Below are 24,632 nucleotides of genomic sequence, written 5' to 3'. Positions count from 1 at the left end.
CTTTGACCTTTCATTTTGGACCAAGTGAACCTGTCACTCATTCAGTGAAGGACTTTCGGAAAAGGGAAGATGATAAAGATGAATCACAAAGCAATCCAAAGGTTGCCCTGACCTACCTCCGGGTCGCTGTTCAGAAGCCAGGGATGTATGAAATATCTGGAAAGCACTTAAAAGCATGTGATTTCAACTGGGAAGATGATGCTTTTTGCTTGTTGCAGTCATGTGTTTCAGTGTGTGAGTATGATTTAAAAAATGGTCCTTTAAATGTCAAAAAGGATATTAACTATATAAAAAACGGGCAGAAATCTGGAAACCCATTGGATTACAAGGCACATACGAAAAGTAATGTATCACAAAAGTGAATGGAATATTACTGAAATGAATTACATGTCCCCTGTCTGCTCCACCAAAGTATAGTATTTTAAAAAATATTGTTCAATGCAACGTGTATAGTTGACATTTCAGCATTTGAAATCAGGTTAGTGTTTAGATCAAAATGTCTCTTTGTCTGACTTAGTGTTTGTCACATTTGATTATTTTTATGATGTAAAATAGGTCTGAATAGACAAAAAATAATATCTCAATATTTACGCCAAATTTATTATGATGATTATTATGATAGAAAGAGATATAGAAAGTTGGATTTCTGCTGCTGGCTGGCTGTAGCTGTCGATCAACGGCAAGCAGGTTATGACATTGGCTGGTCTGACAGGTGCATTGGAGGGCAAAATTGTATGTTTCTTGTCTTCACCCTTTTCGGGTCCATTCTCACTGAAAGCCTTTTATTGAAGGGACTTGAACCAAAGATTAATATTTGTCTGACAGTCAGAACCAAGCCACTGCACAGATGATGAGGCACACTGGAGCATCAGTACGATGACACGTCTGACTCACCTCATGGACATGCAAGACTTCCACTAATGAAAAAATATCTTAAATTGACTTTTTTTTTTAACATTTTTATTTTTTTAATTGAATTATTCAGCTCACTTTCCAGGCTTTTTTTTAAAATAATGATGTTCCAGGAGCAAGTTGTTTATTGAATTTGTGAACGATATGTTTGCACTCAGTTGTGATGTAAAATACAAGGTTGGAAATTAATGCTTTTTAATGTATTTTTTAAGGTCTGATTTAGCAATTAATAATAAAAAAAACTAATGAGTTGATTCTTAAAAAATAGTCATTAGTTGCTCTGCCAAATGCTGTAATGAATACACTATTGCCCTATTGAAGACTAGAATGATTTGCTAAATAGTATTAGTTAGTATTAGTTTTTTAGCCCACAAAAGCAAAATAACTTAATATCTCCGGAATATCTCCCCTGTTGCTGTGTGTTTGTGTAAACAAAAGCCGGCTTATGTTCTTTTAAATGAGAGCCACTGCTACGCTGCAGCGCATTTTTGCCATATAATTTGTCCAAGCATAAATAAAATCAGTCTCAGCGAATCAAGCACTTGTCTCATAACATGCACAACGTTATGTGCGCCTCCTTGCCCGCATGGATGTCTACATATGGCCTGGGTGCACAAGAGACACAGATGTGACCTAATATAACTTCAAACTCGATGAAAAGAGACTTGGAAAGACATTATGAAATGACAAAGAACATTCCTTTGCTGTTGTGAGTTGAGCTGCGATGGAGTGCTTACTTTTTACCTCACAACTGGCCAATCTGCTATCAGTTTTCTGCTGTTTTGAATTTCGTTATGGCCCTATCTGGTGTCACTGTTAACAAGTACACATACCTGAATCATGGCACGCAACACATTTTACAACAAAGCTACATCCGACACTGGAGGTGATGTGGCATGGAGCTTTGTTAATATATTCTGGAATGTTATAAGTGTAGGAAAAAAATGCAGAGATAAGAGATAAGAGTTAATTAAATTTGGTTCCTCTCACTTCAGGAGGTGTACTTTCTGATGAGGAATCGAATATTCATCTCCACCGGAGACCCCAGACACTCTTTATTTTAGTTTTCATGCAATGATCTAACGCATGACTTGCAAAGGTACACCATCTCAATTCCGTCACGATGTATGTCCTATAATAATGTACCAGAGAGCTCAATGAAATACAAAATTTAAATGATCCTGTGGAAGTTATTTTAGAAGAAAGGGGTGACTGTTGGTGTGAAAGAGACAACTGATGGATTAAAATTAGAACTACAAAGTAACACCACCTGCATTCAAATGATTGTACGAATAAGAAATGTATGTATTGTGACATAGATTGAAAATATTAAATAGATGATTATTATTTTGATATGGACAAACATACTAATGATGGTGATATATTTACAACAACAGCAACAATGGCAAACTCTCACAGCTTAATCAAATCTCTCTTTCAGATGTGATCCGAGAAACCATTTCCCCTAAAAATTTGTATCGGTCTACCCGTATGATAGTCCTCTACTTGATCAAATAACCTAAATTTGGGCATCACTTGTGAGGTGCCCTTAAGAATAGATAGATAGATTGCTGCTGCCTTTCTTCTCAAAATAAAAGGAAGCAGTTTGCCAATTTTACTTTTTTGTATCGTTTTATGTGCATGTTCTGACATGACTGCGTGCTGGGCATCTTATTCAAGCTGTGTTGTTAAAACCCACGATGGGAGGCTTTTCAAGGTGAGATATTTCACAGACTTCAGCCCTCATTTTTTCTTTTTTTCTGTTTAGCCTCTTTAGCTTTTGTAGGTCGTGAAGCTGAAAGCAGAATGGACAAAATGAAAGTGTACCTCCAGCAGCAGGCATCCATTGGAAATGTTGCATCTTTGGATGATTAAATGAGATTAAGTTGGCTAGAGTACGGTGTTGAAGGTACTGCCCAAATTAGTAATTTAATTTTCCTTAATGGAATTGGAATGAATGACTTTCATTGTAGACAGGGGCATTTACTTCCACCTGAAGTGTTTCTAAGCCAGAGCTCTGTTCCAAAATATGTGGTGTAAATCATAGATCATTGATGCAACTTTTGTGCCACTCCTGCGAAAGATGCCGGACGGTAAACTCCTTGGTCAACATTTGCTTTACCCCATATATATATATATTTTTTCCAGCAAATTCATTTATAATGAGGACTATGTGCTTTGTTATGTTAGAAAAGTCCTGTCTGTTTGATATCCAATCCGATCATCTAATGGATACGGAGAATAGCCATAAGATTGTTTCAGATTTTCACATATTTTCTTTTCAGTCAGGCCTGATTTGATAAGTCATCTCTCTGACTTATCATAGGTCATGTTTCTCTGTGCCTACTTTATGTTTACTTGAGAATGATGGGTAATGGAGAATACGGTTTTGGTTGGTGCGCTGTCTTTTGTGAGAAAGACAATTAGAAAAACACCAAAAAACAAGGGTTTTTGGCTTTCTTTCAGACCCCATGGTGGCTTTGTAGATCTTTCTTTTTCCAAGCATTCTTCTCAGTGGATAGTTGACATTGGTCGAGCAACAAGTACAGAAAAAAAGCAAAAAAAAAAAAACAAAAACTGCCCATGTTTGTGGTACTCTGTAGTCCTTGTTGTCAATCAATGTAAACAGCGTGCTTTGAAGCGCGACGGCCATTTTGACACAATTAAATGGGACAGCAGTGAGCCAAAAACTCTCCAGGGAAAGTGAAAATATTGATTTATTTAATTAAAGTCAGATTATGTCAATATGAATTCATGTTTCAAGAGGGGGTTAAGATGAAATAGTAAGCATCGACTGAAAGATAACGTTCTCTCATGTCTGAGGCTTCCTTCATTCGATGTTTTGTTTGTAACCATCAGTCCTAGTGTTATTTTTACTGTAATTCAGAAACATGTGCAAGAATGGTGCCGTCACTCACAGTCTCTCGAGAGTTGGCGGATGAATCGATGCAATGGATTATGCTCAGAGGATTCCACACCAAGGAATGGTAGAAATCTTTGACAGCTATTAACTTCAAGATAAGTGTCTTGATGGATAGGCGACAAGAACTCTGAGAAATAGAGTCAAGTGATTGCTGAGAGAATGTAGGCACCTTTGTTTGAATATTTTTACATTTAAATGAAGTGCTGCTACTTCAGTGTTCAAAATGTTTTGAAATGGAAGCAGACAAGAGCTAAACTATTGTGTGCTTGAATTTGGCTTCCTGTTGTGGTGTCACCACATCTTTTCACAAACGCGCCTCTTTGTTTTCTGTACATCACCAGTATGATGGCTGCATAATTTCTAAGTTAGAGGCTTTGATGGGAAGCACTTTTTGTCTTCATCAAACTGTGAGCTTTCAATGGCACTGCAGTACAATGTGTACGTAGGCTGGCCAAGGTTAGCACTGCCGAAAAAGTAGGAGAAAGACATCACTAATTCATCAATCCAGTGAAGGTTCTCATATCTGACCTTTCACAAGATGTCAGCATTCGGATTTAACAGCAACTTGTGGCACAAATACACACACACCCAAGCTGGAAATGCAGGATCGGTCACCTTGTATAAACAGGAGGAAGAAGAAATCCAAGTTCCTCTGGGTTCTCCACTAACTTTGTCGAGCGCTTCTTTGATCTTTCTTGCCCTACTTTTGTTACCTCACAAGCACAAAGAGATCAGGCAGAATTATTCCTGCAGTGGTGAGTTTGGAATTTGAAGTCTACATTGCGCACGGATATGTTTTGATCCCTTTGGATGTCTGACTGGGAGAGAATAAGAAATAACAGACATAGGGGAAAATGTTGGCGCTGTCTTTTTTTTTTAGTTGATCTGTCTGTTAGATTGATATGTGAATTAAAATGTTAGATTTCCTGGAACACTGTTGTTACACCCCGGATTTTATTACAAAAATAAAGCTGACTCCTTAAAGCTGTGGCTGAAAGTAGCTACTCGAGCGTACTGATTTCTCACAGGGAACAGCTTGGGGGGGTATCAAAGTCTTTGATATTCACCATAGAATTCAAGTCACTGATCTATGTTGAAATAGCTTGTTCATTGTAGAGTTGACAGTTGGTAATTGGTATTACAATTTTGGACGTGGTTTGAATAGGCTTTTTGGATTGAAAGAACAATATGGGAGTCAGTCACAGGAAGGGTTCTTCTGAGCGCTTTCATCGCATAGGGACCAATGTTCCCTCTAAGATGCGCACCTGCACACTTGCGCACTACTGTTACGATCTCAGTGCACAAAAATGCGCTTTTCGACCGTGTGTATCCTTCCCGGCCGGCAGTGTCCACCATTCCTCCAGTGCAGCTGTGCTTCACATGGTGGAATCAACAGCAACTAGAAGAGCCACTATTTTAAGTGAACTATTGGAGCTGTCACTTGTAGTTGGTCAAAATCTGCACATGCACTGAGCCAGTCGGGGCGAGAGTCAATTTCCACTTAAGGCTTTTAAAATTTCTTTCCTGTTTGGTCATGCCCTCTGTCTAAGATGTGTCGATCCTGATGGCAGACTCTGAACAGACAAAATGGCACCTCTCAGTTCTCCCTGCTCATGCACCCAAGGACGAACAACAAATCCAAGTGTGTAAATAGAGCTCACCCCTTACGCCTGAATTGCTTTGCAAGGGAAGAAACAGGCCAATGTCAATAGATAGCACAACGTTCACATCCTCCTGCTTCAGATTGCATACATATACTTATGTACATAAACAGTAAAAGGAGATGTGGCATTACTGCGAATCACTGCTATCTTAAGTAAGGGATGGCAGAGGGGAATCACAGGAGTAATGATGCGTCTGCTTGCGTAAAACCCTGAACAAAATCATTTGTCGTTACATTGGTTTGAGATGTATTTTTCTCGCTGCATTTGTCTGTGGAACATTAAAGGACAGAAATGGTATTTATTTCTTCATTTTATTTTCACTGACAGATAAAGAAAATCTTTCTGACCGTCATGGAAAATACTTTTGTGTCTAGCCTGCTTTAATTCAGCGGCTCTGCAGTCTCAGTCTAACAGGTCAGAGGGGAAAGAAGTAAAAGTAAAGTATTTAAATCAGTGCTGAATCTGGCTGTGAAGTGGCTAACTTTAAGTGTAATTTCAACCTTTAACTTGGTATGTTTAAATGTTCCATCCAGCTTCAACGTATGAATTAACTCCGTACTGAGTGGACTCTTTCCAAAAATGAATGTGAACTTGTGCTTTATTTTCTGTCCTGTCTTAGGTGATGTTGGCTGCTTCCTATTGGTCATTACTGGCACCGGCGATCGACATGGCTGAGGATTCTGGGAAATACGGCTCATTTGCCTTCGTCCCTGTGGCTGTGGGTTTCACTCTAGGAGCAGCCTTTGTTTACATTGCTGACGTGACCATGCCCTTACTGGTAAGACAGATTTTTTTGGTATGTAAGGTAAATATTCTGCTTCACTTCTACACACTGTCATTGCATTACTCAAATATACACAGACTACAGCAACAAATTATACAATATTCTTCAGTGTGACCAACACTTGTCCGTCCTGTTTATAGCTTTTCATCTTTTGAACAAATAGGCCATCAGATAAACTTGGAATGTTTCTGGGTTGGATTTCTAACCCCCTGCCTTTGGTAAAGACCAGGGGCTGCATCTTGAGTAGTAATAGCAAGGTTGAGAATCTGTCATTTTATTTCTGCCTTTGCGTGGAAGTTCTCCTTTCTGGTTTAGGTGATCCAGGATGGGGTCTCTTCTTTGTTAGGAGAGCTTTTCTTTTGCGTCCTCCACTCACAAATGGGAACACCAATATCATGGCATACAAGAAAATTGGGTGCCTTGAACAATGCATTTTTCTCATATGAGGTTCTCACATTCAAGTGTGAAAGGGCCACAAATAATTTCGCCAGGTGGACGACTGCATCCCAGTATTGTCAGTATTACACAGATCATCCAGCAGGTCTCAGACCTTCTTGTGGAATACTCCAAGTATGAGTGGAATCATCCTTGATTCGGTGTATAGTTTAGCTTAAAAGTTAAGTTTAAAAAGAAAATGAATGTCAATTCATGTTGTGAATAATGAAACTGTTCTACCAAGGGATTTGCAGAAAGGGAGAAGTTGTCAAATAATGCTCAAGGTAATTGTATTTTCTGAGGTAGCAGTGACAGACATAATGAAATTTCATAATCAAAGAGAGAAGGCGGTGTTTTATTCACAACTGCATTAGATGTTTCACAGTGAGACTGAAATTCCATTTCACGGCTCCCCATTTTGTCAGTAATTGTCAGTGTGTCATTGTTGCTGTATGTTTCTGAACATCTGGTTGCAAATGCAGAAATCTCCTGACACTGGTAAGAAAAGGACAAATGCCTTTCTGTTGAGAGCCCAAAATAGAGCTGATCGTGACTCTCGATTGCAACAAAGGGCTTTTTGATGGTGTTGTTGTGTTTGAGCTCCTAAACGACTGTTGACTTGAAAAGGAGCATGGTTCAGACCGAAATCAAAACGTCCTTCACCAGAATCTTAGAAGTAACAGTTGTGTGCCAGAAGTGGCAGGGAAAGCTACAGATGGGAACTGAATTTGATACTTTTTTTGCTACTGACTAGGGTTGGATAATTGTGGCAAAAATTATAATTGCGATTATTTTTATTCATATCATATTCACGATTATTCAACGATTTAAGGTTTTTTTGAATAATGAACTAGAATAAAACAATATGTAAAATATAAATTATAATTTAACAGTTATTTTTAACCATCATGTGGCTTAAGTGTTTCTCTCGACGAACTCCAATCTTCATGGTGTGTGTTTAGAGAACACTGGAGACAAGAAAATATTTCGAGTTGAGCAGGCACTTGACTGGGATGCATAGATTTTTCTGTGGTTCTGATGTTGTCTGATGTGTTTCACATTCCAAGCTTTTTTAGTCATTTTTCATGAGATCACGAAAGAAGAAGCCACTCTCATTCACTCTGAAGTCATCTCCAACAAACAGCCATCACTGCTGTTGTGACGCTGGAAGAGCGTCGCTTCTCAGAGGTTCTGACACTGAATACCATGCTGCAGCAGAGCCTCACGCTGAGGGGCTACTCTGTGTAGTGGGCTCAATCTGAGTCAATATCACCGTTTGCAGCATTCTAGCATGTTAGCATTTAGCAGTGAACCGTTTTTACAAACATTCTGCTGCGTGTATCCGTAAAACAAAATGTGAATCTGTGATGAAGCAATACAAGCAGTTGTTGGACGTTGTTATGATATGTTGTTAAAGTTAATATATTGCGAAATAAATGTTATTTTTGAATGACTAACATTTAATTATGAAAGATGTTAATATATATTAGTCACAAAAACACACACAAAAGTACCAAACATTGTTAAGCTTCAAACCGTTGAGTATCGATTTCCACCTACTGGATAGTGGCAGCGTAGCAGTTCATATGTCAGTTAAACTGAAATCTCCAATTTCCAATTTCAACTTGGCTCAGACAAAGCAGATCTTTAACATGGTTTTCTGTTGGAGAGGTGGGAATTCATATCCTTTCTGGTGTTTTCCTTTCTGTTCTGGGTTTACCTATTTTGGGATGTCACTGAGGTGTGAAGACAATGGACTTCAACAGAAAGATATGGGGCTAATCTAATCTAATCAGGTGTTTCTGCATTCTACCATCATTAAGAGGCTGGTGCTTCTGCAAAAAGCCAAGCTCACAATTCTGGAACCTGGAACTTTACTCATGGCCACAATCTGTCAATGGAGACAGAATGTCACTTGGCAAAGACAATCAAAACGCACCAAACATAATATCGTCATAATAAATTTATTCTTCACATAATCAGACAGATTCATTTTTATTGTTAAATCTTCATTCACTTTTAGATAAGGTTATGGTTTAATGACTCCAAAGGTCATAGCTGCTCATTCAGTCTGAATGATTTATTGAAGTATAACTGGACTCCTATGCCCTTTCCAGAAACATTAACGCCCAACATATCTTGACGTGGACTGGGGAACATTTTCTTCTAGCTGTCTCCTTAGCAGTCATATAACTAAATAACTAAATAAAATGAACGTTAAAGCTGTAGAAGTTTGTGGTTCAAGTGCAGCAGTGACCACGACAAAGCTTTTCATTCCAACACCCCAGATACAGCAAACAGTAATGATGTCATGTACTTGGAGATGCTCAGGAATTCACACACAGCCTTTCATAAACTGCATTTCATGTTCCAATGGTTTAATGCTCCGGTCATTAGCTATGGTTACACAAGCACTTCTTCCGTCATCTGAATAAATGTATGTCGATCATTGAGTCTTCCTCTGTCAATATGACGCAAGACGATACTATCCGATTCTGATATTTTGCTCCTGCAGCAAACATTTAATCTAAACCAAACAGAACCATCACGGGCAATGCCTTTAAGCTGAACGTAAATTCATTTCTACGCTTCCCGCCAACCATAACACGGCAACACCTTCCAGCAAAGAATATACCAATATTCCAGTCAGTTCTCTTTGTGGTGTGTGCTCAAATGAGTACCTTATTTATTTTGAAACAGAGGAAAGGTTGTTTGCTTTATTTGATTTGTGTGCATAATTTGTGTTTTTCTAAACACCTGAATATTATTGTTGGCTAATGAAACATAAATTTAAGAATAGTACAATGAAATGTAAACATTTTGAGTGCAATTGTGTAAACATTTTGAGATACTTAGAAAAGTCTCTTTTGTGCACTGATGCGTTGATCATCAGTTAAAAAATGTCAAAGGAACGATGGTTTAGAATGGTCTGGAGTGCTGGTCCATCTTGAGGTGCTGTTTTCTTCCAATGTTAATCTACAGAGACGACCTTTCTGTAGCATCAACATCATATATTATTGACTAATTTCATGAGTAGAATGCTGCGGCGCCTCCGCAGCCCTTTTCTCTGGCGTGTGTGCTTCACTCTTCATTGCCCCTATTCATCAGATGAAACCATTGGAAACAATATTTAAACAATATTTCTGTTCAATTAAAAACGTATATTTCACACACACAGTCGTCCGTGAAACCTCTAAATTCACATACATACAAAATGATACTAGTTTGGTTTCATGGTTATTTCAAACAAGGACAATACGAACTGTCAAGGATTTTACAACGGTTAACCGTTTTTAGCTGTAACTGTTACATCGCTACTTCAGTCAAAGACGAGGTGTTTCTTCAGAATTTGTCCAGTAGTCTCGTCACATGGGGTAAACATACGCAAGGACATAAAAAAGATGACGATCGACGATTGGCAAAAGTCCTATCATTCTACATGACTGAAATCTAAACGACTGCAAGTCATTTCATTCCGAATGACGTGCCTTTTCATTCTGTCAAGCATCCTATTATAGTGGTCAATGTACGTACACGCAGCTCCTGTCTTTTCTGTCATGGATTTTATTTGAAATTGCTTTTAGCAATTTGGCTGCTCAGGGTTTTCGTCGAGTCAAAATGACTCCCATCTGGGCCATTCACTCTGCTAGAGACATTGCAGAGTTTGTAAATATTGTGGTGAGAAATGTCTTCATTGGTCCGTAGCCGCAAGCATTAAGTGGATGTAGGCATTTTAGGCTGAAGAGGTACAGTATGGAAGGAAGAGTATCAGCATCATTAGTTCAGAGGCTGTGATTGCTTTTATGGAGTATGTGAACTGTTCACTGACAGTTACCACCTCGTCCATATAGCATTTTAAAATGTGTGTACATGGGTCTGTTTACCTTGTTTGAACAGTTTATATATATACATTATTTATATGACATTAGAAATTGAAAAACAACCCTTGAGCATGTAATATTGTCGACATGGTGTTGTCAACTGGAAAGGTTTAAATAGAAAGGTTCCAAAAAAAAAATAAAAAGGTTATTCCATCTCCAAACTAATACCAATGATACCTGTTTAGTTGTGAGTGTCACAAAGTGGTTCACTTCAAACCTTGGATCTAAACCTTTTACAAAATGATAATATGGTTGATGGACAAAACAGACAGCATTGCTTGAAGTCACATCTTTATTTCCGGTGTCATCAGTTGTTGCGGTATTTTTTGATGTGAAATTGATTCATATTTCTTTGAAAACATTTTACATATCTTCTTAGGTCCCTGCCATCTACAGCGTCTTAGCTCTCACCATCCGTTGTCTATCTCCTCATTTTCTGTAACTGCCTCCTCTTTACCATCCATTTCCCACTTGGGAAACTATTCTGCTATAACTGATCCTGTGTTTGTAGAGGAGCCACTAAAAGTGGAACCAGCAGCTGTCTAAACACTGATGACACCTCCCTGTGTGTGACCCCCATTGTGCTCCTGGCTGATTTTGTGCTAGTCATTATCACGACCCGACATTTCCCAAACTGTCACCATGACACCAGGAGAGAAATGGCAGGGAAAAAGAAGAATAAATGTCATAAGAGGTTTAGATCTTATGCCATTTGTAGTGCTCTCAGAGTGACAGTGAGACATTATACACCTGACGTTAAGGATAAAGCTATGAAATTATTTGGTATATAGTATTTAGTATTAATATAGTATTTTATACAACATTTGAGTTGAGTACCGGTAATCGGATTAAAAAAAGGTAAAAGTGCTCCTATACTATCAGTTTGTCTTGTTTTGTACACTCTCCTTCTGCTCTGAATTTGCAGATTACTGTAATTTTAAATTAAATTCACAACTACCCGAGGTACAAAAAAATCCTTAAGCGTTTGTCTCACCCCGAATCATACATATTTATAAAATAAATAAATGCAACTTTAAATACAGTTTACTTTTAGTGAGTAATAATATCAAAATCTCCCTCCTGCCGGCGGAATGTGACAAATTTCATTTTACTAAAACAGTGCGTGCAGACACTTGTTTGACTCTATTGAGAAAGCATTCACGTCTAATCTGTTCATCAGTGACAGAGCCAGCAAGTCCACATTGATTCACTCATGCACCTGCTGAACAAGAGCAGGTTAAATTCCTCTCTGAACTGCCATTATTGTCCCGTGCCCTCTCATTGATGCTCAGTGCCTTGTCTTCCAGCAATACTCAGAAGGATGCACAGGTGCAGGCTGACAAGTAAAGCAGAGCATCTCTCTTTCAATGTTAAATTTGTGGCGTGTGAGTCGATGATGTCTTTCTCATCACAACCACAGAATTGAAGCTTCACTGTGACTGAAGTGATATCTAATCGTAGGGCAGACGTTTGGTACTTAATGTTCGACATGTTGACATTATCTCATCATATGTGTCGAGTGTATTGGCAGCGAAGCGGCTTAACAAAATCAATATTTACTGACCTCTGAAGTCTAACTTGATTGAGTCTGCTGTGCTCACCTGTTGCACTGGTTTAGTAGTAGGACCAGGAATTGACCTGGACCTATTACATGAGGGTCAAAATCTTTTGATAAAAATAAAAATATTTTCAGAGGTGCGTAATGGTCTATGAAGGAGTCAGACTTTTGCGCAATGACAGATAAAAGCTACTGGCCCATACCTGTCAATAGAACGTACAGAGAATGATCTTATCAACAAAGATTATCTTCTGTTGAGGTTCATGTTTCGTGTGTGCCCTTGAATCATTCATTTTAAGTTTAGTCTTCTGATATTTTTTTTTCTAAATTAAATTGTAGCAGCAGGACGTGTCACCATCTTCAAATAGAAACTATCATCAGCCTTCTGTGTTGCATGTTGACGCAATAGGTTTTCAATTACTGTCGGTACCAAATCCATCCGCTGACCGAATGTGTCCTTCCTGCTGTGTGATGATGAATTCACACCTGGCAGCTTTGATCAGGTTTTTTTTCCCCAATGTTTCAGTGTGCCAGAGAAAATTGAAATGAAGGATTTGATGGCACTTTCTACCACATGCGTGATATTTATATCCGCAAAGTACTATCTTTGTCATCAGGTCGCGTATGTCTGTTCTTCTCCACTGTCTGCTGTATATTAAGTTTGTGTGTGAAACTTTTTCAGCACCTGTTTCTCAGTTCACAGTTCTTCTGCTATACAAGGTGGGTGAACAAGTTTGTCCAAAGTTGTACATCTTTGCAGTTGACACAAAATAACATCCTTCTGTTGAGTTGTTCTGTGGACATGTCAGCAGATGCCAATGGTTGCATTGGTAATGTGTGTTTAACTCAGCTCAAGACCGCCTGTCAGTGTCAGAGGACACTGGGCCTTTTTCTCATGCTGAGCCTATGAGCTTGTGAGCAACATAATGTGAGTCATAGAAGGAAACAACAAAGTGATGGTAAATGGCAGGAAGTCAATGAGTTCCTGAATTATTTATACTTGATGTAATCTGTAATCGATTATATAGTGAAATAAATCTAAATGATTGCATCACATGTTAAAACACGTTAATTTGGATTGAGCGAGGTGCCAAGCAGATGTATGAACAGTCCATTCTTCAGTTTTGTATTGGTTTTATGTTTTCTGTACAGTGTGTCCTGGTTTAACGTTCCAAAAAAGTGACATTATGAAAACTGTTTAGTGGCTATTACCACAGCCATGTGTTCATTATTGTTGTTGTTATAATCTATGAAGTATTACATTCCATTCCACATTTGTTAAACTGATAATCTTTATCCTAGAAAATGTTTCACCATTACATTACATACATTTTCGTCCAACTTCATTGCCAATTTTAACCCCAACTATGCTTTGTCCATAATGCAAATTCAGTTAACGTTCATCTTCTTATAATTAATTGCTTCATAAATAAATGCTCTGTTGCCTGTCAATGGGCTTCATTTAGTTGGTTAGAAAAAAAGCAAACATTATACATATCCGATGTTACAACATGTTTGGCAGGAGAGCAGATGCAGCTGTCAAAAGATCTATATTTTTACCTTCTACTGCAAATGCAGTATTGCATTAGGAAACGATTTTCCTTTATTAATGATGATGTATCAAGGATTAAACATGTAGATTTGTGCCTCTGGGAAAATAGTCGTGCGTGTAAATGCATTAATCTGAAGTGAGACAGTAGCGTTTTCACAATTAGATCGTGACTGGCTTTGCAGGTCACAAAGGTCTTTTGCAGCCCAGTGATTCATGCAGCCAAAAGCACTTCTCATTTATTCACCACATGGGCACAAGGATGTTGCTCCTCACTGAATATCACATGACCAGAGTATGTTAGTATCAGTGTGTATTTGGGATTTTTTTTCCACTTTAGCCTGCTCAGAGCTACATTGCCTATGAATAATCTGCCAGTGTAAAATGTCACCTAGCAAACTCATTGGCCCCAGGCATATCCATGTGCAGCGGTGTGTGTTGAGAAGCTTTAAACAGCAGATCCATGTTCATGTCCATGATCCATTGCACTCACTCCAACATAAAGACACTTGAGACTTACGAGTGTAACGGGGATCTTAAGCCACTGTGTGCTATTAAACCTGCAAAATAATCTCTGTATTTGCAGTCACGTCTCTGTGGGGGACCATCACCATGACAACATGATTTAAACTCCATAGTCCCTCTCTGGTGTCAGCTTGTTGACTGGTGCTGCTCTTTGCTTTGTCTGTCTGTGGAAAATTCTCTCATTCATCTGTTTATTTAGGGTAGAACATTTATAGATGCTATTCATTTTCTAGTTTGTTTTAGGTTGTGGATTCCAAAATTATTGGAATTTTAAAGTGACCTTTAAATTCAGGCCAGTTGTGCTCAGTTAATGAGACAAGCAAAATGTTTAATTAAATTTTCAAGCAGTTCACATGTGACTTTTTGGGGATTGGCATGTTTTTTTTTCTCTGCAAGATTCAGGTGGTGTAGTGGAGTATATCATCTTGCATAATGTTTCATACAATATAGACACAAATGATTTGAATGTCATACATGCTGATATGCCAAGAAATTACATAAAAGTATGTTTATTAGTGGTGAAGAAGTTTTTCTACAGAAAAAAAATCTGTTTCCTGCCTCAAAGAATCAAATCTCAATAGTGTGATCATACATAGATGCAAGCTTCCCACCATATTGCTGCACTTTTATGATTCAATCCACACATCTTGGTTTATCTGAGGGTGGCTTTCAATTCTGCTGTGAAATCAGAAGTGTCGAGACATGTAACTGCTAGGCCAGCTCAAAGTCCAATCCATCTTTCTGTGAGTGGAAATAATCACATATATGGGAGGCTTTCTGATGAAAAATATTTTTGCTTACATTTGGGAAATTCTCATCCATTTTTTTTACTTAGCCTTCAACCGCACATTTCTGTACTGTCTCGATTTTACTTTGCTCCCTTTGCACCTTGCAAGAATACCAAGGAAAATATTGGTTGATCCCCATTGAAGCAGTCCGTCATTGCAGGTGTTTTTGTCCATGCCATGTATGACCCCACCAAACTTCATCATAGAATTACTCACACCATCACATCTCATCAAGTTCTGTCAGTGCTCTTTCTCTTTGTCCAAAACAATACACAGCAGAATCTATGGATGGTTCACAGCTTTGGTTCATATACAGGTAACATCCGACTTACGACCTGCTCGACTTACATCCATCATCCATCCATCCCGTACTTATGGCTACGGAAAGCGGATGCTTTTTTTTTTTTTTTTTTTAAATTCAATGTCTGGCACCGCAGCACGTAGCAGCCCGACATTGCGTACAACAGTTACGGCAGCACAGTATCCCAGCATCTCACTCTCACACAGCCATCTACCACTACAGTCGCACTTATAACCCTCGTGTCGGCTATTTTGAATGGCATTCGACTTACGTACAATCTGACTTACAACCGTTTGGTCGGAACCGTAAGTCGGATGTTTACCTCTGAATCACCTGTATTTTAAGTTACATGTAAACCCATGACAGAGAGTCTTTTGTTCTTTGTGAAATTGAATACTGTAAAAAGATTTTTTTTCTCAAACATGAACTCAAATTGTCTTTGAAGGGTTGAAGCTACAATCGGTGCTATATATGTTGTAGTCGCTGGATTAACACCATCAGTGTGGTTGAGGGTCGTACTGGAGTGTAGAACTGTAGTGGAAATTGAATATTGTTTATTTTATTGAGCTCCAGCTTGGTTTTCTTCTGTGGCCTTAACAGAGGTGTCTGATGACGCAGGCCCTTAATCACTGAAACAATTAGCCCCAAAATTTGACTGACAGAAGTTGTTCTTGCACATTGCCATTGGACCCCAAAATATAACTCATACATAGTGGTCTTGCACCTTGTTATTGCACATAAACTGCTTTGTGTTTTATTAAGCAAATAACTCACATTTTCACTCTTTATGATCACAACATGTCAAACGAAATGCAGGGGCTTCAATCCAAAAAGCGAGACTATATTTGGAACTACAGAAAGCCAAATTCGCTGGCTGTCTTTGAGTCATTTGAGTTCCATTGGAATTGCCACTTACTGTACCTTATTGACGTCTCTGATGGGAAATGTCTGTGATCTACTGTTATAAAAAGTACTGACAGCGAACATAACACTGATAACTTTATTATGGAAAGCAAATCATAGAAGTACTTTGTCTCTGCGCTTCCCTCTGGAGCACACACATCAGAATAATGCAATAATTCTAATTATGGATTCTTAGACAAGATCTATTTAATGTCAGCTGGTTTTCAACAGTCTTGTCTTTAATTGTGCATCTCCAAATCTAATCCAATCTAAATGCACAGTAATGAATCAAAGCCTTCTAAAAGACAGAAATTGGGACCTCTTTTGCTGCTGCCATCATTGTAAATGTTCATGAAGAGCATCTAACAAAAGGGATTGGTTGGAGCACTAAATCTTCCGTCAATTTGCGAAGTGAAGCGGAATGTATCGTGTTGTCCTCCAGAATAAGAAGCTACCAAAATTTTATCTGACAGAGTAATTATTCATTTTTTTTATCAATCCAACTTTTGGCATTGTGCCAGTTGCTCCTGAATTGTTAGTTGGTTTAGTAAATAACTTCAAGAAATGAGTGAAAAATGGCTTCTTCATTTTGTGTTTTCCTCAATGATTAAATGAAAGATGGTCATGTTGTGCACAAAAAAATCCCCAAGTCGCATTAAAACTTTCTAGAATTGCCTATTATGTTTTGATAGTCAAATTGCATCATGAATAAGCCTTTTATACGGCTGATTGTGGGCCTCACTTCAGTTAAGGTTCTAGTAAAGCATTTCTGTTTGGTACTATTTTATTTAATTCCTGTAGTTCCTATCCATGTTACTTTTCATCTGACTTGTGTTTTGCATTTACTGTAATGTCAAGTGCTATCACATTGATTCCTGGGGACTTGCCAATAGAAGGTCAAGGTCAGTAACCCTTACTTAATGTTGAATCCAGTCAGTAGCTATCAAATTGAGGCTCAAATTGAGAAGAACTACAAAAATATTTGTGGGTGTGTCAAATATCCTTGAAATTTCAATCCATAAATTTATAGCATAGTGCATTCTCTTCTGTACTGAACCTGTTCTCCACTTGACATTATCCTTTTTTAAACTGAATGCTTATTTCAATCTGTCACCTGATCGCTATGTTTAAGAAATATGAGAACTTTAAAATATATGAATCTCCTTTTGTAAAAAGTAAGCACTCCATATTTATCATTGATTGCACAGGTATGTATCCACCCAGTACGAAGTGATAGGTTTTGATTATATAGTGATACTTAATAATGTGCACTGTTGAGAGCTATTTGCCTTCCTACTCCTTAGTAGTCAATAAACTCATTAGTTATACAAACAGGAATTCCACTAATTACCCCTTCGACCTGCTTCCTGGTGGGTGTTTGGCTCACTTAATACGTTGCATTTGTTAAAAGACTGTACTTCCTTTGACTGCAATGTCAGATGTATAATCAAGTGCTCTCCTGTTAAACGCTTGCCAGCTCAAAGGCAGAAATGCTGAGAAGGAACTCCACAGTAAAATCAGTGGAGCAGTGATCGCTCCATATAAGTTACCTTACTTTGTTTTATGTATTTATTTTTTTTGTAAACACACTTGACACACAACAGAAGTATTTATTCAAAATTGCATGATGCGTCTGTGAATGCAGTATTGTCACCTAAAATGTACTGAGAAAACCCTTGAACATGTTGTACTTTTGCTTAAATGTATTATATTGTGGCAGATAAGTATTTTTTACATTATTTATTTATTTTGCAAATAAACATCTACATTTCCAAACATTACCAACATATACCTCTAGTTTTACACACCACAGAGAATACTACATTGATAATCCCCAAATGATTGCAAAATAAATCAGATCAGAGGTCTGTCTAAAGTGTTCAAGTTCACAGAAAATAAAACACTGAACATGTTGCTTGCCCTTTCAAATAATTAAAAAATGAAATGGATCCATCAACCACAGTGCAATAAGTAAGCACATCAAAAGTAAAATTCTTAATCGTCACAAAATAAAGTGCTGAAATAACAACAACCAGTTGCATCTGCTAGCCGACAGAGGATTAGCCGTATCAGTAGTGTCGTTGAAGGGATGTGTCCCCTCTCACAGTGAGCCTCAACTTGTTCTCCTGTGATGTAGTGCTTAGTGGTCATTTAATATTTTTCTCTTGCCTTGTACAGAGCACTCTGGCGTAGGTCAACCGTGCATGAAGACACAATCGTCTCACTTGTGTGCGATAACGGGGCCTCGTCCGGTATAAGCATAAATGTAAACCCCATGTTCTACATGGCGTTGTGTCAATATATGCCAATAGAATTTAGGCCTCACAGGGTGACATTTTGCCAAGTTCAAAATGGCAAAACAGTAAAGTCACTTTCATGGCCATACATCGGTTTTCCAGGTGCATGGTGTGCTGGCTGACTTATAAACCAAGTGTGCAGTCTGCTCGTACTATTGCGCAGAAGAGTTTCGTCACAAGTCAAGAAAAAACAGTTTTGTTAGGAGACCAATGTATGTGCACCTTCATCATCTATCAACAAATCTCCAATATGGTACCACAGAGGAAAAGGCGCCTTTGCTCACATGTTTTCGTCTCCTCTGACCAATACTCATTTCGTGATTGTCCATCCACTGCTCCTCAGCTGTAGCTGATAACACTTCTATAAGATGCTCGCCCCCGGAAAATCTTCTGTTACCTTATCCTTGTCTGGCCGTGAGCCATGTCTTTATCCAGTCAGATGACTCTGCAGTTCCATTTCAAACTAGTCTTTTCAAAGGTCTGCCTCACAAACTGCCCATATAGTATAATGGTTCAAAATCTGTGTTCTGAGCTTAGTCAACTCACCCTTACTGATTCTACAAAATGGCTACTTTCTCAGTTGTTCTAATGCCAGTTATATTTGCTGCACATTCATTTTGCTAAAGGGGGCTCAGACATACTGTGCAAGATTCTATTTTTCTGTGATTATTTACCTTGTTACTATAAAAGAAGCTGGATGGACATCTTCATTATAGCCAGATGTCAACAGGAGCTACACACTGTTGCCCGAATCAGTGCTTGTGTGTGCGCCGGGCTTGGGAGGGAGGGCTGGAAGTAAAATGTCAATGTTTTCAGCATGGTATTAGGTCCACCGCAGCCATATATCATTAATTTAGAGCCGAGTGGCAGGCCATGACTCAATTATCTGGACTTGTCAGCTCAAATATATGTTATAATTTGGGTAAACAATTATGGCATCCCTGTGTGTGTTTTGCTTTTCAGCAGATAAATAAGGATCCTCAACAGTGTCACTGAGCTTAATTACTGTCAACCTTTTCAACTTGTCATTCTTGTGCTTCTTTTCTTTTAAACACATTTAAAAGTTTAATGAATTTTATTTTCTTATTATTACTCTGTAATTATTACTTGGTTACTTGATATCTGTATATTAAGGTATAATGTATGATGCATTATTATTCTAATATATTCTTAATACATCATAATACATTTATTGGGCTTCATAGATAATTTAATGAATGTATGAAGCAACCTCACATATAGTTTCTGAGGCATTACAAGGTGCAAAGTTTGAAAGAATAGTTTCATTTGTAATAACATTACGGTGTGGTTAGGTTAAGGGTTAGAGTTCTTGAGTCTGAAAAACTAGTTTAAGTTCACAACTTGTGATACGTAATAAACCTTGACACAAGTTACCTTATGATGCTGCATCAATACATAATGATGTCTTACGAATGTTCTAATAAATCAGATGAAAGTAAAGTGTTACTTAAACACCATTCTTGATTTCCAACTATTTGCTTCCCTTTGTTTCTGGCCTTGTCTTATTTGAAAACATTTGTTCACATCTCTGGACTAATGTCACTGTAATAAGAGACTGACTGAGTGATTATTTACAAGGGGAACAAAGCACATTTTGAATTTGTCTAGATGCAAATTATTCACAGAGAATGAAGATGAAGTGGAGGGGGGGTTAATTAAATCCACCCAGTGCAGCTTTAATGATAGTGTTGCCGTCTTCTCTAACAACAGACCGACTCCCTCCCACATTTGCTGAAAGGTGGGAATTTGCCTTTTTTTTTTTTGACAGAATGCTGTGTGGGCGGGTAAAATAATGATAATTTATGGGGAGATTGTTGATGCACTGATGTCATTTTCTATATGTGGTTGAATGCAGGCAATGTTGTAGATGCGTCCATACAAACTCTCTCCAACTTTGTAAACTTCTCAGTGGAAGCACACGTTTAAATCCCTACTTTGTCATCATGTACAGTACTTGCAAGCTGAAAGAAGAGGGAACGTTAACACAATCTAATTGTTGTGATAAATGCCCCCTTTGGAAAAAGTTTCTGAAGTGTTTGTTAACAATATTCCATTTGATAGTGCAGCCAAGTGGCACCTAACAAATACAAACTGGTGTCTTTTCACTTTTTTTCTGGCTGGATATTTTTTCCGAGTGTACTAGTAGAGTGGGCAGCGTGGGTGCTTTATGTTCAATATCACAAGTGGTGAGTCGTGCTTCTTATCTTCACTCTATTTTAACACTGTGGCAACTGTCTGACAAGACCAAAGGCTAGTTCTTAAAACTGTATAATTCCCCCTGTTTCAATATATTTACTGTAGTGTTGATTTATTTGTGGACAGACTGACTATGCCTTGTGAAAAAAAAAAGATTCAAATTAGTTTTATAATCTACATTATGAATTTTATTTCATTTTCAGTATAACAGATTGCTTTCGCAACAGTCTCTGTGTCCAGCCTCATGAGAAAATGCTGCTTGTGAGGCAGGGAAACAGGAGTCATTTCCAAAGTGATTTGTGCAAATCAGCATGATGCTAATAAAATGTCAGAATGGATTTTTTTTTTAAATGTTTAATTAAAGAGAAATTGACTTGTTGATTCATAACAATAAAGGTCCTATTCTTCTCTAATAGAAATGTAGTTTAACAATTGAGATTTAAATGTTCTTATGAAGAGATTAAATTGAATCTGTTGTTTTGTCAAACAAACATACATACAACATACATAAATAATAAAAAAAGCATGAATTTAGCAGCAAATGATATTGAAATTAGAAGATGTGATGATGTCTTATCTTGTTATTTTTAATGAAGAAAAGCATGCTACTATGAGGTTCTCTAAGAAAATAAAAACGAAAGAATTGCTTTTCAGACAGGCAACCTGAACTGATGGTCATCTGACTTGGGAATTCATGAGCCACGTGGTGTACTCCGACTAATGGATCAAAAAATTTTACAATACATTTTCTGTCTGAAGCTCCCGGTATGGCGCTATTAGTGCTCAGATCATCAAATGCATTTTTTTGTTGTTGTTGTTTTTCCAAAGTAAATTGACTATTGCGTTGATAATTACTGTCATCTGCATGTTGCCATAGGCCTTTTTGAACTGCCTCTTCCTGAGTGGATAATGAAATGATGTTTGTTTGAGAGGTCAGTTATCTGGGCTCATTTAGGATCACTGTTTGGCTGGTTGCATATTTGCCCAAGCAAATCCAGCCCTTTGTTCAACTGAGGGACCCGCCTGGTATCTTGGCTGCCATATGGAAACTCTTTATTGCACAAGGATACATTTTTTGTATGTGCGAGTTAATATGCAGTGATTTGTCCAGTGCAACTTCATATGTCTCCTATGTTCTCCCTAGGGGGTGGGTGCTGGCCCCCAGTTTGCCTTGGCTCTAAACTCGGACCCCAAAGCAAAATCTGAAGATCCATTATTTCCACTGTTGGATTCCGACGAGATGACCATCAGGATAGGTACCCGACCCTCCTCTGGACCTTCCTCAGGCAAGCCTAACTTCATATACCACATCCAACCATTACACCATCTGATAGATTTATTAAACCACTTTGCATGAAAGAGAGCTTCTCTGATGGCAAGTTGTTTCCATTCTATTCTTGTCTTTCAGTTTTGTCTTCTGTCTTTGAATGATTCTATCTTTATTAACAAACTGGTGTGGGGATCTTCCTCCGACAGCAAAATCTCAGAAACTGTTTTTCTTCCTTTCAACATTCATCTGTTTGTGCATGGAGCATGGAGCACCTATCCGCATAGGACAACAACAACGAGTCACCTTCATTTCTCCAAATTTTCCATCACTATTAAATCCTAAAAAACTGTTTTACTATGACCACCCTGTGTCTCAGACAATTTGCACTGTAATATACATACATCCATCTTCAGTTAAACCACTCTTAGTCCTGGTATGGGTTGCTGGGAGCGCAGGCGCCTATCCCATTTTTGATCAGCTGACACATGTGCCATCGAAGCGTGATGCAGAACATGTTAATCATGATCATCATCATAATCATTTATTGTTCCCACAGAGACATCAAATCTATATGTTAATCCTAAATGCATACATTCTAAGATTGGATATGGACTATGCCTCTGAAATTTTCAGGACCTTAACATATAGTGCTATTCTAACAGGATGGGAAAATATTATTCGTTTTCTGTCATATTTATTATAAGACTTCTCAATCAGTTTCCAATTTGTTCAATAGTTTTTTGTCTAGTGCCAGATGTTATGCTACTAGTTTTGCCAGAACGTAGATTGATTTTCATGATGTGTATTGTATTCATTTTATAATCATGGATTTTTCTCTACAAATAAGTGCTCTAAGTCTCAGTCTTCAGTGGTAATTAGAGTTTTCAGTTAAGTAGTTTTATCAACAAACTTTATTCATCAGAAGATCCCCTTATAGAAAATTTGATCTTTTCAAGTTTAAGTTTAAGACACTCATCCAGGGTTTATCAGTTGGTGCTGTGGATGATTTCCAGTTGAGCAGTGTCCTTCGGGCAAGTGAAGATGCAAAGGAAACAATGCTACTTTGATCTTTAGTCAAAATGGATACACCAGACGATGTTCCAAATTTTGCTACGTTCATTCAAGTATGTTTAGATACATATTTTACCATTGATTTCATCACACAAGTACAATGTCAATGTGGTGCTTTTTGATGTCAATTACGTCAATTGCTTACTTGTGGTAAACTGTTGAAATGTACAGTAAGATATTAATAAGATGTAATCCCCAGCAGTGCTTGCAACATTTGTGTTCTTCCAGTGACACATTTGCAAGTGAGCATCCTTTGAAATGCGTCTCCTTAAGATGGGGGTATAACAATGCATGATGAAACATTTTTCATTGATGTGAAATAGTTAAAAAATACAATAACATAAAAGAGGTTTTTGATTTTAAACGGATTCTACTATGTTTTGTATTCACCCCCCAACTGCAGACATTTAAGGCCACAGAGATTGTAAAACACTATGGGGTCGTCCAGAAGCTATGGTTTATGTTAATTGGTAATCTTCAGAAGATTTGTCAAGCGTTTCAAATATCAGACCTCATGTCTTGCTGCCTTTGGTCATTCCCAGTCCCAGAGAAACCAAGGCCTCGAGGAAGAAAACGCTAAGTAGGCGTGTACCGTAGTCTGCTTCGCGACATGTTGGTTATACTAATGTCAAATAGAAGGGCGGCCTTCAGGAATGACAGGATTTGATGTGACCTCTAAAGATGTAAATGTTCACAATCCTATCAGCGTTCGTAGCAGTAACTTACTTGATTAGATAGATTTATGTTTAAGTCCACTATTCGACTGGGTACTTCTTAGTATTCTTCACTTGCATAGGTGTTCAAAAACACTTTTCTTTTCTTTTTGTGTGTGTCTTTGCAAACACTGGAAATGATTGGTTGTGGGTGTCTCTTTGATCTCAAGATTTCTGGGTCAATTGGGGATATTTTCTCCTGACTTTGCCCTCTAACATCAAAAGTATCTGCTTCTTTATCAATGTTCCCTTCAATCTCAGGTCTTCTCTTTGAACTACCTGGTACGACTATTTCAGCCATCACAGAAGATAAACAAACCCAAATCGTGCCTCGCATATGTGGTATATGAAGAGGGCAATAAAGTGTTTTTTTTCTGCTCCTGACTGATTCTCCTTTTTAAATTATTCTTTGAATGGTTCTGAAGTTTATTCAATGGTGCTTCATGAAGGGCTTCATAGTGGTTGTCTGTTGTGACAAGCCTCGAAAGTGAAGCTCGTGAAACAAAAAAAAACCAACATTTTACCTGCTATTGTTCACTGTTAGTGTTGTTCGCAAGTATTCAAGACCACTGATTAGTACCATCAAAAGTTACTCAGTTACTTTACTCATTACTTAAATTTACAGGTAAGTAAGGGAGGATACAAGTTATATGGCAATCTTGAGGTTGTGTTTTTATATTTAGGCTTAGTAACTTATTTGGGCACATCTGGGTGATTTTTGAAGCACAATGGCAGATGTGTGAATGCAGAGCTAATATTTTATTTTGTTATGCTGTTTTTCCGCCAGGTTAAAAAAAAAAAAAAACTCTGAGAAAACCAAGCAAAAAATAAATAAATAAAA

At 37.9% G+C, this 24,632-nt stretch overlaps 1 protein-coding gene across 3 annotated transcripts in view; it reads left to right on the top strand.

Moving 5' to 3' along the window:
• LOC128753992 (zinc transporter ZIP11-like) overlaps positions 1 to 24,632 on the top strand; it is a 65,936-nt gene that overhangs the window by 18,550 nt on the left and 22,754 nt on the right. For 2 of the 3 annotated variants that reach the window (XM_053856268.1, XM_053856275.1), the window contains 2 exons: positions 6,119 to 6,277; positions 21,882 to 22,023. In XM_053856268.1, coding sequence (XP_053712243.1) covers positions 6,119 to 6,277; positions 21,882 to 22,023 — 301 coding nt within the window. The remainder of the gene's footprint in view (positions 1 to 6,118; positions 6,278 to 21,881; positions 22,024 to 24,632) is intronic. The other variant, XM_053856283.1, reaches the window with a different exon arrangement.

The sequence above is a fragment of the Synchiropus splendidus genome, chromosome 1 (genome assembly GCF_027744825.2).
Source record: "Synchiropus splendidus isolate RoL2022-P1 chromosome 1, RoL_Sspl_1.0, whole genome shotgun sequence".
Classification (NCBI taxonomy): Eukaryota; Metazoa; Chordata; class Actinopteri; order Syngnathiformes; family Callionymidae; genus Synchiropus; species Synchiropus splendidus.
This window is presented reverse-complemented; position numbering and strand designations above follow the sequence as displayed.